Source organism: Elgaria multicarinata, chromosome 7 (assembly GCF_023053635.1).
Source record: "Elgaria multicarinata webbii isolate HBS135686 ecotype San Diego chromosome 7, rElgMul1.1.pri, whole genome shotgun sequence".
Classification (NCBI taxonomy): domain Eukaryota; kingdom Metazoa; phylum Chordata; class Lepidosauria; order Squamata; family Anguidae; genus Elgaria; species Elgaria multicarinata.
The window spans coordinates 38,366,185-38,382,364 of record NC_086177.1 but is presented as its reverse complement, the minus strand read 5'-3'; the positions used below and the strand labels follow the sequence as shown (position 1 = coordinate 38,382,364).

The window sequence follows — 16,180 nt, the reverse complement described above, 5'->3', positions numbered from 1 at the left end:
GATAGGGGAGATATGCACAATTAAATGCAAAATTCCAGAGGTTAGCCAGAAGAGATAAGGAATTATTTTTAAACAAGCAATGTGCGGAAGTGGAAGAAGACAATAGAATAGGAAGGACAAGAGACCTCTTCCAGAAAATTAGAAACATCGGAGGTAAATTCCAGGCAAAAATGGGTATGATCAAAAACAAAGATGGCAAGGACCTAACAGAAACAGAAGAGATCAAGAAAAGGTGGCAAGAATATACGGAAGATCTGTATAGGAAGGATAATAATATCGGGGATAGCTCAGACGGTGTGGTCAGTGAGTTAGAGCCAGACATCCTGAAGAGTGAGGTTGAATGGGCCTTAAGAAGCATTGCTAATAACAAGGCAGCAGGAGACGACGGTATCCCAGCTGAACTGTTTAAAATATTGCAAGATGATGCTGTCAAGGTGATGCATGCCATATGCCAGCAAATTTGGAAAACACAAGAATGGCCATCAGACTGGAAAAAATCATACCAAAAAAGGGAAACACTAAAAAATGTTCAAACTATCGGACAGTGGCACTTATTTCACATGCCAGCAAGGTAATGCTCAAGATCCTGCAAGGTAGACTCTAGCAATTCATGGAGCGAGAATTGCCAGATGTACAAGCTGGGTTTAGAAAAGGCAGAGGAACTAGAGACCAAATTGCCAATATCCACTGGATAATGGAGAAAGCCGGGGAGTTCCAGAAAAACATCTATTTCTGTTTTATTGACTATGCTAAAGCCTTTGACTGTGTGGATCATAACAAACTGTGGCAAGTTCTTGGTAGTATGGGGATACCAAGTCATCTTGTCTGCCTCCTGAGGAAACTATATAACGACCAAGTAGCAACGGTAAGAACAGACCACAGAACAATGGATTGGTTTAAGATTGGGAAAGGAGTATGGCAGGGTTGTATACTCTCACCTTACCTATTCAACTTGTATGCAGAACACATCATGCGACGTGCTGGGCTTGACAAATCCAAGGCTGGAGTTAAAATCGCAGGAAGAAACATTAACAATCTCAGATATGCAGATGACACCACTTTGATGGCTGAAAGCGAGGAGGAGCTGAGGAGCCTTATGATGAAGGTGAAAGAAGAAAGTGCAAAAGCTTGGCTGCAGTTAAACCTCAAAAAAACCAAGATTATGGCAACCAGCTTGATTGATAACTGGCAAATAGAGGGAGAAAACGTGGAGGCAGTGACAGACTTTGTATTTCTGGGTGCAAAGATTACTGCAGACGCTGACTGCAGCCAGGAAATCAGAAGACGTTTACTTCTTGGGAGGAGAGCAATGACAAATCTTGATAAAATAGTTAAGAGCAGAGACACCACACTGACAACAAAGGTCCGCATAGTTAAAGCAATGGTATGCCCCGTAGTAACCTATGGCTGCGAGAGCTGGGCCATAAGGAAAGCTGAGCGAAGGAAGATAGATGCTTTTGAACTGTGGTGTTGGAGGAAAATTCTGAGAGTGCCTTGGACTGCAAGAAGATCAAACCAGTCCATACTCCAGGAAATAAAGCCAGACTGCTCACTTGAGGGAATGGTATTAAAGGCAAAACTGAAGTACTTTGGCCACATAATGAGAAGACAGGATACCCTGGAGAAGAGGCTGATGCTAGGGAAAGTGGAAGGCAAAAGGAAGAGGGGCCGACCAAGGGCAAGATGGATGGATATTCTGGAGGTGACAGACTTGACCTTGGGGGAGCTAGGGGTGGCAACGGCCGACAGAAAGCTCTGGCTTGGGCTGGTCCATGAAATCACGAAGAGTCAGAAACGACTGAATGAATAAACAACAACATCTTAGAAGACAATCATTACATTTAATCTTGTTAATAATACTTACAGTGCAATTTATTTATTTATTTATTTAGAATATTTATATACCGCTCCCCATTGAAAAATTTTGGAGCGGTGTACAAGGTAAAATGAAAATAAAAACAGAATAAAACAGTTAAAACAAAATTTAAAAAGAAGCAAAAATCAGAAATCCAAGACTGCATGTTAAAGAAAGGCTTCTTACTCAGAAGTTCAATGGGATTTACTCCCAGGGAAGCGTGTATAAGATTTGTTTAGGATTTTAAATCTCCTGGCACATTCATGACACGTAACATTCCACAATCAAAATGGACAAATGAGGTGCTCCTGAAACTTAGGGAACCTTCTGTTAGCAGACCCCAATGCAGCCCAATAAGCTGCTCCTGAAACTTAGGGTAACTTCATAAACTGCCAACACAACACAATGTTGAAAAAGAACTGAAGCTCAGGGTACAAACACAAGCACCTAGTGAGCTCCTTGGATCTTGTCCTCATAGTTACTACTAAAATATTTAAATACCTCTAAACACCTAAAATATCTAACTAGTAGCTTCCCAGCAGTAACTCAAGCACTAAAAGCCAACAATCTGAAGAAGGTTCCAAAATACAGATGAGCACTTATACCTTTCATAGGATGGCAACACCTGGCAGAACTCAAGTCACCTAAAATGGCTCCTGAAATATGTCAGAAGCCATTTTAAGTACAGGACAATTTCAAATGACATCCAGTTGTCTCCAGAAATCATGCAACCTAGCATTTACAGCTGTACTAGGATGACTCAAATAGAAATCCTGATTCTACACTGCAGGTTTCACAGCATAATCTTATGCATATCTACTCAGAGGTTTATACTTCCCTGAAATTAAAGTATTTTAAAGACATGCAGAACTCTAACAATTTTACTCTTGCCAAGATGAACCTTTGAAAAATGTTGTGACAGTGTTTCCTAGATGCTCGTTTCCCACTGCTTGTATTCCCATGTCACAAATTGCACACCAATAGGGCAAGTTGTGGCAAAAGAAGCAGCCAGGGGCGGGGGGTGTTGTTTCTTAAATCAAACATTTGGTTTTAAAAAAAATTTCAGCAAAATACCTACATGAATTTTTTTCCAAAGGTAACATAAATAATATTACAAAGTTAATGGAATGATAAATATGCATTATAAGCTAAATCTCCCCTTTTATTAAGCGTGGAGTTCTCTCATGGCAGCTGACTTTTCAAATTTCAAGCACAGATTTGGGACACCTCTTGGTGCACTGCTCTAAAGAACTTTACACAAACATGAAATGAAAACCAAGTATTCCAGCCAAAAATCCAGCTACTAAGACATATGGCAGTGACTCTTCATTTTAACCTTGACAGTTAATTTCAAAAATAAAAGAACATTATTCATTTTTGGAGGAGGCATATGTATTAGTTTTAACTGAACCTTAGGCTAAAATCAAGAGTTTTTTCAGCTGAAGATAAGTCAATCACCGAAGTTTCTTAAGGAATGGCACATATCACATTTGGCAATGATCCAGGGTGGAACAGCATTTGCGAGGTTTGGTACAAGAACAACCTTAGCGAACATCTACGAAAGACTGTATTCACATATGCTATCACTTACATATTCATAAGGTGCCTTAGTTGATCATGGACTTTTGTTTCCAAGGACACATCCACGCTTGCTACAGTTTTAGCTTCTGCGTGCTATTCAATTGCACCTATTTAAGTTACACTATCTATAGGTCAACAACTCTTTAAACAATACAGCCTGCTTTAACTGATCTCACAACTTAGAATCATAGAATAGGAGAGTTGGAAGGGGCCTATAAGGCCATTGAGTCCAACTTTACTAGTATATACACAGAATTTCAAAATGCAGGCTATTTTAATGGCTTTAGATAGGAACTGAACACTATGTGGACTTAAAATCTAAATGTGGAATAGTGCTTTCCTGAGGCCTTGTATTTTGAAATGATGCACTCAGTTTCCCAATATTCCAACAAGACTGACAATTATGAGCAGTCCAGTACTGTGTTGTGTGGTCTAGTACTACTGCCCAAGTATTATTTATTTGTTTATTGCATTTCTATACCGCCTAATAGCCGAAGCTCTCTGGGCGGTTTACAAGTGGAAACCACATGTTCACCATGTCTGCGGTGAATGGACTGGACCTATTTTCACCTTAAAAGAAATGAAAGCAAGGACCCAATCCTTCTGATGTTTTTGATTCAGTGTACTGTTGAGATTAAAGGGATTTACATATGGATACATTTTCACAATTGAGAGTGTTCATATATTGGAGAGTATAAAACTTAGCACAAGTAGAGATAGGATCAACACGTTCCTAATGTAGCAGCCTTATGGAAACCTTGAAGAAATATTGATCTCAGGGGCCTCAAAAATTTCACTCTTCTCCCTGTCTTGCACTAGTGGTGCTGTAAACCATGCACAGACACACACCCCATTTCACAACAGATTCTGGGATCAAAACGTTTGATTTTAGCATAAGGGAATTCAGAACATTTTTCTAGCCCGAAGTGAGCTGAGATGAACTTACTTGAAAGCATTACTTTAATGTAATGCTTTCTTTGTGGACCTTTCTTCTGGATAATATGGTCAGGGCGCAGGACATTGGTTTCTTCCACTTATCTCATAGCTTCCACTCAGTTGTCTAATACTTCTAAAGGGTATAATTAATTTGTCTTTATTCTTCTTGGCTTGTGAGGTCCTTGGCTTATGATTTAGAAATACTTAAGGGCAATTAGGCTCTCTCTTAGGGAAGTTTAAGATTAACCTCATGGTGCACCAGTTAGTGTCGGGGTAGAACAGCCTTTCCCAACCTGGTGCTCTCCAGAGGTTTTGGAATCCAACATCAGCCTCAGCCAGTATGGTCAATGGTCAGGAATGCCAGGAGCTGTAGTTAAAAACATCTGGAGGGCACCAAGTTAAGGAAAACAGGACTAGGACCTGGGTTCAAATCCCTGCTCAGCCATGAAGTTTACTGGATGACCTAGGGCAAGTCACTCTCTCCCAGTCCAACTTACCTCACAGAGTTGTTGTGAAGATGCAGTGGGAGGGACAACAATGTATTCTGCCTTGCGCTTCTTGAAGGAAGGGTAGGATAAAAACATAAATGACTAAAAATATATTTAACACTCTACCAGATCAACCTCATCATTTGGCAAATGGTCCTTTATACAAGTAAAAATTTATTCTAGCGATCAGACTAAATGACATTTCTTGTTTTGTACACTGGCTCCAAAGTATACACCACACCTCAAATTACTTAAAAAGGGCACATGTATCTATAATTCAAAGTATGGAAGATGAACAGGTTGCTTACCTGTAACTGTGGTTCTTCGAGTGGTCATCTGTGCAGTCACACATCTGGGCCCTGCGCCTGCGCTGAGCCTTAGTTCGGAACTTTCTCTAATAGCTAGAGTTTTAGGCGGGAGCCCCTCCCCCCACCAAGTGCCAGTCAGTCAAGGGTTCCCGCCTATCCCTCAGTTCTTTAAGACCGACACAGGGATCTCAATACTAAGAGGAAATTAGCGTAAAAACCATAGAACATAAGACACTAGAGGGGAAGGAGGGAGGGTTGTGTGACTGCACAGATGACCACTCGAAGAACCAGTTACAGGTAAGCAACCTGTTCTTATTTGTGGTCTCTGTGCATCACACATATGGGTGATTAGTAAGCTTCCACTTATCTGAGGTGGGAAGGTGTCTTATGCCAGTATAGATGAAAGGACAGCTCTGCTGAGTGATGAGTCTCTTCTGGCTCTAATGTCCAGTTTATAGTGTCGAAGAAATGTCGAAGGCTGCGACCATGTCCTTCAGTTACAAGAACCTTACCTGCCCCCTTTGCCAAGTCTTCCAAGTCTGTGTGGAAACGCATTCTTTCCCAACATCCACTAACAAGCTATCTTCATTATAGCTTTACCGATGAAGAGCACAAGATCGTATCTTGCTAAAAAGCGCTTTCCAGAAGCAGTCAGTGGCTTTTCCTCACTGTGCCCTTTCCTCACCTCTACCGAATTTAACACTCAGGCTGAGTTCAGATGACATGCTAATCAACGGTTGCTTCCCATTCTGTTCCTATTCCCACCCCCACAGTTGATTAGCGTGTCGTCCGAACTCAGCCTCAGTCTCTTTTTGATCAGCCATAAGAACAACTTGAAGAATCTGATCAAGTTTTCAAGCTCCAAACAAATTCAGAACCCAACTGTTTAGAGGAAAACAAGTATATAAAACTAAGCTAATATTAAAAAGTGTAAGATTGTGCCAAAGGCTTTTCAAAAAGAAAGGAGATCACCAACAAAAAAGAAGTCTGCATTATATTAACAGCATGCAGAACAGAAAAAAAATTAAAACATTTCATGCTGTTCAGCTAAAAAAAGATGATTTCTTATGGATCTGCCACACGATTTTTATTTATTAATTTGCTACAACAGACAGCTACCTATCTGAGTGAGAAGCATAATGTATATCTACCTCACTGCCCTGAAATACAATAAGGGTGCAAACCTATGGATGTTTAGACTGTAAAAAGTCATACAGCTCCCAGCATGCCCCAGCCACCATGGCTCAGAACTGTAGGACTTTCTTTTTAAAAAATTTGCATAGGATTGCACATTAAATAGGTCCAGGTGCCGGAAGAGCCAAATACATGTTTTATACCCAAGCGAAAATTTCATCTAGTGTTTAAAAATATTGTATTTTAGTGTTTAAGCAGAAAGATATTGATAGTGACCAATTTGTATGCTCTTTCCATCACCCTGAAATTGTTAATGGATTTATTGCCTTTGCCCTAGCAAGTTAATTGTCTTTTTGACACACATTGCTGCTTTTCACCATCATTTCAGTCGAGTAAGGCTTTCCTTCTTAGCTACTATGCACAAACTGCAAATCATCACTCTGTTTCCTGGAATTCTAGATATACTATAGGGGTGGAAATGGAAATACTCAATTCTAAGGAAAGCCATGATATGTAATGATGTGCATTTAACCCCATCTCTCATTTCACATGTGTATTGACCTTAGCTTCCTATGCTAATATTATCAAAGGACCAACTGAACTTAACAAAACTATGTTCATGTTAAAAGGATTTAGCCCCCTTAAAGGGGGGGTACTTACCATCCTATAGTTTGTGTCACCACCTAAAACACCTCATCAAGACCAAATAAGAAAAAAGCACTAAATTAAAGTACAGCCATAAATGTTGCAGTACTTTGGACTGGATTATTTTAGCATCCATTTCTTCCACAGCAGTTCTAATCTACTTGAACTCCAAGCAGCTAATTAAAAAATATATAAAGGTAGCAATTCAAAGCAAGGACCACTGATATTACTTTTTGTCAAACTTCAGAGGATAGGAGTTATAAGATGCAGAGGCACTGTACCCAAATCTGAATGAAAATCCCACTAAAAAACGGTTTGATAAGTTAATTACAAGGAATTAAGAAGTTCCTTTTTCTGGGCTGGGGCCAGTGCCTGTAACTTGACAGTTTGTAATACAAACACTTTTGTCAACTAATTCTAGCTTGCTTTTGAGGCCACTTTAGATTTAACATTTTTTAGGCTGACTGTGGTTGTCTCCCTCTTCCATCACAAAATCAAAATGTATTTTTAAATTGGATTACATCTCATTTCCAGCTCACCCATTGACACCAAAATGAATCCCATTGTCAGACACCTTATTTTGGTTGTTATATAACCCTGGCTACTTCACAATTCCCCAACATACCTTTCAGGCTACTACCCACATTTGAGAATGCATGTGGCTAAGAGGCCACAACACAACTTGCCCTTCTTATGCATCCCCATTCCAACTGCTGGCAAAGAATCAAGCTATTAAGAACAATAATCTTCTCTACCATCACAGATCTAAGAGATACTTGCTACTAGAAACTGTTTTAACTGGGCAATGGTTAGGTTGAATTGCCCCAGAGATACTTAATCATTAACATTCAGACCTCTCAGTTCCTAATCATTCAATCATATCTACACCACCTATATCAAGGTTACCAATGAACAAAAAAACCTACTCTTTACTAAAAGGAACTGCAAGAAGCCATGATAGCAATAAGATTCATTTTTAAAAATGTTCTTGGGAGTTATACACCAGTTTAACACAAGCCTGAACATAGCCACTTGATTGGTGGTCTACAAGTTTTTCTCCAGGCAAGAAAGCTTTTGTGAAATGTAAGTTAACTCTCCATCCCTGCCCAATTTTAGGTTGTTGAAGTGCTGCAAATGACTAATATTGGTATGCATGCACAAGCAGACTAGTAACATTGACTATTGTGTTGTACGAACACAGCCAATGGTGGGTTAATATAAACTCCACAGTTGATTATTGAGAGGATACTCCCCACACAACATGATTATAATCAACAGTAGTGTGAATGAAGGCTAGCATCGAGTTGACTATTAGTTAACGGTGTGTTTGATTGACACATCCCCTGCCCTCTCCCCCACCCCCAGTCCTCCCACTGGTATTCCATCAGCCATTGCGAGTTCTACCAGCTGGATTAGAGTGGCAGCCACCACTTTGGTCGCTCTTGCCAGGGGACTTTGTAGTAGCTGAAAATTACCAATAGTGTGTAATGAAGTAGTCAATGGTACACGACACAGTTGTTCAAATAGTCAACTCTGCACAGCGTTGGTTATTTTGGCCGAATAACCAACTGTTGTGTGAAAAAGTCCCAACAGATGACACAATAACCAACCGTTGACTATTTAACCCACCATTGGTTATTGTGTCATCCGAATCGAGTCAGAGTATGAAATTGTTCTGAGTTTTTAATGTCCTAAGCAATATTTGCAGATAACTTCACCAAACATTCATTTTTACCACTACTTTTAAGTTAGAGAGGAATGCAAGCAGCTGGCACACTTATACGTATGTATTTTGATTTGATGGAATATAAACTATGCCTGCATCTAGCTAGAGAGTTTAAAATTTTAAATTGTCACTGGTCTTTGACTTAATCCACCTCTAACTACACATTAAAAATATATTTAGGCATAACTACTTGCACAAGAACATGGATGCACATTCAAATATGCATCCACATTCAATGTGAATTCCAACACATATTCTGTTTGTACCCAGACTTCCTGATCCAGCAAGCGGTAAGTATACAGATGTCTACATCTTCATGTGGATTCCATAGTTTGATAAGGGCATATTAGCTTACACACATTTTTTTTCTAAAAAAAGTCACTAAAAAGTATAGAAAGATCAGAGAGTCAAATTTTTTTCTTAGTGTACATTGACAGGCATTAATAGACACATGTAAAGAATGAGACAGGGAAATAATGCCCTTGTAGTATATATTACATTAATTGATAAAGTATTAATCTTCATTATACTGTCACATTACTTAAATCTTCTGCAATACCATTTCTTCAATAGATGACCCAGAAAGGGCTCCCCAATTGTGGACAGTTTGAAAACAATTACTCTAAAATCTTATTCCAAAACTGATTTCTAGTATTGGAGTACAGCCCTACATAGTCATTACAAAGACCAGTAACTGCTACCTATAGCAGAAATTATTATCAGCAAAGCTGTTTATTCAAGAACAGAAGCAACTTTAGAACCAAGAATTGTACATCTGTTAGATAATTCATATAGCTATACTTGTAGATGCTGCCACTGAATAGAAATTAACCTCTCTTCAAATTTCTTGACAGCCATAAAATGTTTGTGCTTAAAAAATACTATTCAGAAAGACAAATGGGCAATCAGCTTTCTAGATATGTCACCATTTAGTAGAAACACCCCCAAATTATATACCTGCACCATGGCAGATATCTGGTTGTCATAAACATTTCTCTTTAAAGCCTAAACCTGCCATCTCAAACTCTTCACACACTTAAAGATGGGCATATTCTTCGTATGACAGAAGCTCATATGACCATCCTCCTGCTTACAGAATGTCCACTTTTTACTCTTACATAAACATGTTACAACAGTTTAAAACTGATTTATCAGAGTGCCAGAGATACGATGACTTGCTTTTTTAAAATACTCTTAATATAAAAGTTGTTTGCTTCACTTGGTTCATAAGTAAAGAGTCATAGTTTCAGGATGATGGAACAATTCATCCCTGGATATTTCCTAAACACATAGTATTTGGATTGTCTTTCCTCTTTCCCTAACTTTCAACCCTATCAACATGGTTATAGGCCTTCCCTCAAGTGAGTAATTACTATAGCTAAGGCAAACAAAACAGATATGGTTAAAAAAAAACACAGTCATGTTGTGGATACAAACAATAGCTTTTTTGCCTAAAAATCATTTCAAGTGTTAGATCATACAAAATAAGTAGGCTGATCATCTAAAAATATGGTATAGGGAGGGGGGCAAAGAGAGGTACAAGTGGCCATTCCCACAAGCATTCCCACACATTGCCTATCAAGCCTATCAGGATAAATCTTGCTTAGCCTTCTGAGTGAACCTATGGAAGGACTCCAAATTCAACAGTACCGTATCAGAAGAGACTTCTGAATCAAGGCCCAAGAGAGGGCTGCCCAGAAGTTCAAAGCCACACCTAGTCTCCCCATTTTATCTGTGTGCCCTATTTTGGGGGGTTATGGTCCCTTCACAAGTAGGAGGGAGAGGGGGAAATGGTTTTGTCCCTCTGCCTCTTGCCACAGCCCTTGTTATGCTGTCATCTAAACTTCATTTTGCTTCTGACTACCAACTCTTATGACAAGTATATTTGTTGTAACAAGTAGGTTTGAAAAAGCCTCCAGGAAGAACTTCATAAGGCATCAGGCTGGGAGGGTGCAGTAACTTAATTATTCTTTAACATCCAAACCACATTCCCACAGTTCTTAGTTTTAACACAACAGGGTTTTCCAACTAAAAAGAAGACACTTAGCTTTCCTCACAAAGGTTACCCCCATGTTATTATCAGTGAAGGCATTATAATCAAATTAAACTTAACAAGGGGGGGACACAAGAGTTCAGGCAGGTAAGTTTCAGCTCAAAACCCCACACCTATGGAACCATATACACACACCCCAACCAACCCATGAAGTAATTTCAACTATAAAGTGGCCACAGACAACGCTGGCCTGAAGCAGTTACTTGAACCGTCCAACTTTCAGGGAGTCCTCTCCAGTGACAGGCAGAGAGGCCCAAAGTCAGCAGAGCCAAGAAGGAAAACATTATGTTGAAGCGGGGAAAGGGTAACCCCATAACGGTAATATAAGTTGAGGGACCAGATGGAGAAAGTGAAGGGGGATACTTTTGGTAACCCAATACCCCAACTGAATACATACCCCCCCCCCACGGGGGGTGGAGAGACAGCCTTTCACTATTGGGAATCTCTGTTTGGGGGGGGGCGGGGGTAGGATATACTTACTTAAATGGACGGCTATTGCAGCTAGTACCCCACAACACACACACACTCCCCAGTCTTCCCTAACCTACCTGCTGCAGGGGCATTTCCAAGCCTAACAGTGCCCCCAGGCAGCTCCAAGAGTTGAGAAGCAGGAAGGGCCGCGCGTGTGCGTGTGCGGGAGAGAGAGCCAGACCCGGGCGCACACCCTGTGGGGTCTGGGTGCTCCTCCTCGGTGTGCTTGCCCAGGCCAAGGGAAGAATCTGGTGTGTCCCCCCTCCCCCCACTCGGATCAGCGCCCCCTCCCTCCTTCCCTCTCCCTCCTTCGCCCGGCTCCCAGTCACAGACGCGGCCTCGGCGCACGTGTGCGAAACGTCACCGCCGAGTCCGGGGGTGAAGCGAAAAAGAGACCAGCGGGACAGAGAGCCTTCCCCCTTCCCCCACGGCCATGCTGCCTATTCAGACCACGAACCCCACTCCCAGGGCCAGGCCCGGACCGGGCCGCTCGGGCCGACCCGCACGCCGACACCCCCGCACGCCTTGTCCCCAAACCCTGGGCTACCCCAGCCCGACACGCTGCTGGCAGCGCCGGCCCCGGCGCTCTCTTTGTTCCTGCCACCAGAAATGAGGGAGAGCAGCGGTGGGGGGCGGAGGAAACTGCCCCCCGGTGCTCCCCGAACTCAAGAGGGCGCCCTCTTGGTAGCTCCGCTTCCATCGCCCCCCTCCGCCCGGGCAAGGTGGCTCCCGCGAAAACGGGCCAGAGGAAAGGCAGGAAGGGAGGTGGGGCGAGGGGTGGGGGGGAGAAAAGTTCTTGGCGATCCCAGACACAAACGTCTCCGCGGCGGCGCCCCCGGCCCTCGCTCAGGCGCCGGGGCCGGTGTGGCAGGGGGACTGCACCCGTCACGCACAAGCACGCACACCGACTGCGAAGGAGGAATTACCGAGGATCGGCCTCCACTTTCACTGGCGGGCTGCAGCAGCACCGTCCGCCCGGCGGGCCCGTGCGGGGTGCAGCACAAGGAAGAGGCGCCGGCGCCGCCGAGACTGGGCCGGGCGCCCTCCGCCACGCCACTAGCAACCCCGGGAAAGCAGGAGGAGACCCACGGCGCCCCCAACGCAGATGCCCCGGAACTGCTGTGGATCTGGATGAAGGCGGCGGCGGGAGCGAAGCGGGCTGGGAGGCTGACGGCGACAGCGGCGGGGGTCACTCCAGCGTCCATGGGAGGCGAGGCCGGCCGAGCAGCGAGGCCGTGCGGCTGGAGTCCCCTCCGCATCCTTCCCCTTGTGGGTCTGCACCAGGAGCGGAGTCTCCTCCCACCCCTTTCGCTTCGCCGCCAACCTCACCCCCCCCCCCGGGCCTTCCCGGCTCTTTTACTGCTTAATGCCCGCGCCCGACTCAAAATGGTCCAGGCTGGGGGTACCGGGGGGGTTGCAGCTCCAGGAGGCGACGTCGCGAAAGGGAACGAGCCCGCACAGCGGGCAGATGCGGCGGATGGAACACGGCCACTCCCGCTGTGTGGGGCTGGCTGGAAAATGGCTCCAGGAAGCAGCGGCGGCGGCTGCCGCTGACAATGAATGAAGGGAAGGGAGAGGGGTTACGCGCCAAGAGCCTCCCGCGAAACTCAGATTTCCCGCCCGCTTTTCAAATCAGATTTGCATAACCAGGCCCCTTCGCACGCCAAACTTGAAATGCTGCCTCATTGGCCTGCTCCTTCCGCCGGGTCATCCAATCGCGGCAGCTTTTCACGCTTTGGAAGCTTCTGATTGGGCTGCGGAGGCGCCGGGTTGCCCTGTTTTGCATAGACTTTTCTATTGGCTGCGTCGTTGGGGGATTCCCTTCTGAGCAGCCGGGATTCCGGACTTTAACCAACCAACCCCCCTCCCTCTCCCCCCCTTTTTTTCTTTTTCGCCTGACACTTAATCTGGATTTGTGCTTTACCGGACGCCTTCTGAAAAGGACAGGGTGTTTATCTCTCCTGTTAAAGAAGAGAATCAAATCCAGCGGATTTGGACACAAAAGTGACTGAATCTGCGCAGAGTTGAACTCAGCAGGTTATAGGCATTTTAAAAAATATGTTTTATGAAATTACCATTGCCTAAACTTTTCATGGCTTATAGTATTAAACGAATTAGGATTTCCAGACACTTATTATTATTGCCCCTATTGTCATTTACTCAAGACAAGCAGCAACCAAAATTGCAGCTTTGTTTGGGTTTGAATTATAAATGTATCTGGTTTTTTTAATTCCTGATGCTGTTTTCCAACATAATGTCAACCATAACCTTAAAATGATTACAATTAATTGTATTTCCCCTCTGAATAACTTTCCACAGACACTTCATACAAAGGCATTGTGTCTATATTCCCTTGCATTGAGTTTGGAACTCTGGAAAAATGTGGCATTGAAAATGACATTCTACAGGACACCTGCCAACAAAGACATTCCACATGCACAAGCTGACTGGATTGAACAGAAATCAAGTTGAACCTTATTTCAACACTGGCAGTGGGACAGCATCCTTCATCCTACCTGAAGGCACTTGGGGAGTACAGGGGAGGCTGAGTGGCCCTCTACATAACTTCATCTTCAAGCACCTCACCACTATGCCCTTCAGCACTTGCTGCCTGAGACAGACACTTCACTTTGGCTTATGGTAGGGCTGGCCCTGCTGACTGACATCCAGCTGAGTTCTTCCTTGGCTAGATGGGAGGTGTGCTACATAGTCTTTTGTGGAAGCAATCCTTTGTAGTATGAATGTTGTGTTTATAACTTGCTCTCAACATGCCAGGCCTTCTCTGTGCAGATCCTTCTTACCCTCCTCCCCTAGGACTGGCCATTCCTTTCAGGAACGTTGACGTAGCCTGTCTCATGTAACAGGTTTTGGGGGACCAATGAAGGGTAACAAACTGAATTATTTAGTTTGTTATATTTTTGCCACCAGTGGGACCACCATTTGTATTTTCTGCTTCAGGCACAAAAGTGTCCTGGTCCATCTCTCACCCTTACATTTGACATTAAGTATCTTCCTGGATATTGAGCCAGCCCCAGCTTTCATGGCATAACAATAATTATCTCCTCTTTCCAAATAGCTAAAAGGATACATTGTATCAAGCCGGCCTCCTTGTCAGCCTCACACCTATCACGAAATGCATCACAGCCTGTCAACCAGACTTTTCCTGCTGCTGCAGAGGGACTGTCAGAGCAAATGAGTGTCTAGAGTGTTTTCATACGTTTTGCTAAGAATACCTTTAAGGTCCATTTTACGTTACCCTGAGCACTGTCCTCTTTGTCTTTGATTTCCCTCTTGCTTCTCACATGCAATCTGTCACCAAGTCGTATTGCTTCTTCCTATACATTGTGAAAACATGCCAGTATGCATATCACATATCTAAATAAGAAATATTTTAAATATATAAATGGAAACAATGTTCAAAATTGAATATTATTTCTCAAAGTTCATCATGACACATTTGTAAGAGGCTTGGTTTAGAAATTGACACAGTCATTTGAGCCAAGAGGTATTTTCCCCACTGATGCATCAATTGGCATTGATGCTTCTTATTGGGACAACTTTTCTTTTTGTCACTGAAATCTATGTGTTTTCCATTGCTAGTTGCCCTCTCATTTGGAGAGCTCTCCCAAAACACCTCTGGCTCTTGCTTTCATACTTTCCATAGATCTTGCCATTGTTTCAAAGGAAAAATGTTCTTGCTGAAATTGTCTGGACTAACTAATCAAAAGGTCTGTCCTCATTCTCCTTGACCTCTTCACCACCTTTAACAGAGTTGATTATCATCTACTCAACTTGCTCCATATCTATGTCACCCTTCCTTAACTTGGTGCCCTTCAGATGTTCTGTACTACCACTCCCATCAACCCCAGCCTAAGGCAATTGCTTTTCTAACAATAGGACCAGCCCAGCTTAAAAGAAGGAATGTTAATAGGAAACAAAGAAAAAGAGCACTTCGCACGTATAAGTGTCATCAGTCTAGTGTTTTATTGCACAGTCATTATGGTTTTCTCAGGTCCTTTTGATTATGCGGTCCACCTCTTGCATGTCTCCCATTCCTTCTGGTCTTCTTTCAGCCACAAATAAGACCCCGGTAAATCCAATATGGCGGGGGGGAGTGAAATGTGCCGCCATTTCCTGCTATGTGCAGGAAAAGCAGCATGATAAAAACACCAACTGAATGGGCCACATGGTCATTGTTTACTTCCTCTTTCTTTCCCTGTGTGTCAACCCAACCAGTGTGGGTTGTCATGAGTTCATTTCCCCCATCTGACTACCATCACAGACACTGGGAAATGTTTGTACTGTTTTAGTTGTGTTTTCTCTCTCCTCTTCTGGGCTGAACATGTCGATGATATGGCAGCCATTGTCCTGACATGGGGCAGGGTATCTCAACCCTGGACGTAATTGTTGTATAGGAGTATTATCTAGTGTTGTTTCATTTTTATGACCAGGTCTTGAATATCTTTTTCACAATATATATACTTTACACTCAGAGGCTTACATGTATCCAATGCAGAGTGGGAGGTATCTCATACCTCCTGCTCTACATTTTAGCTAGATGGGCAATTTTGCCTGTCTAGCGGAGGCTTCAGGGAAGCTGCAGGACCAGGGCTTTCTCCGCTGTGGCACCCCGGTTGTGGAATGAGCTCCCCAGAGAGGTCCGCCTGGCTCCTACACTGTACTCCTTTCGTCGCCAGCTGAAGACCTTTTTATTCACTCAGTATTTTAACACTTAATTTTAACTCAAATTTAAATTATACTGTTTTAACTCTGTATTTTAACCTTATATAAATTGTGCTGCGTGGTTTTATCCTGGTTGTGCTTTTTATATTGTATTTTGTATTTGTATTTTTAACTTGTTGGTTGTTTTATGATGGTTTTAATTTTTTGTGAACCGCCCAGAGAGCTTCGGCTATTGGGCGGTATAAAAATGTAATAAATAAATAAATAAATAATAAATAAATATGAAAGAGGGCAGGGCTC

The 16,180-nt window shown here is 43.0% G+C and overlaps 1 protein-coding gene across 1 annotated transcript in view; it reads right to left on the bottom strand.

The window, feature by feature from the left end:
- Window positions 1-11,365, bottom strand: part of E2F3 (E2F transcription factor 3) — a 29,167-nt gene extending 17,802 nt beyond the window's left edge. The window contains exon 1 of the mRNA XM_063130443.1: window positions 11,275-11,365. Coding sequence (XP_062986513.1) covers window positions 11,275-11,289 — 15 coding nt within the window. The 5' untranslated portion in view covers window positions 11,290-11,365. The remainder of the gene's footprint in view (window positions 1-11,274) is intronic.
- Between the last annotated feature and the right edge of the window lie 4,815 nt (window positions 11,366-16,180).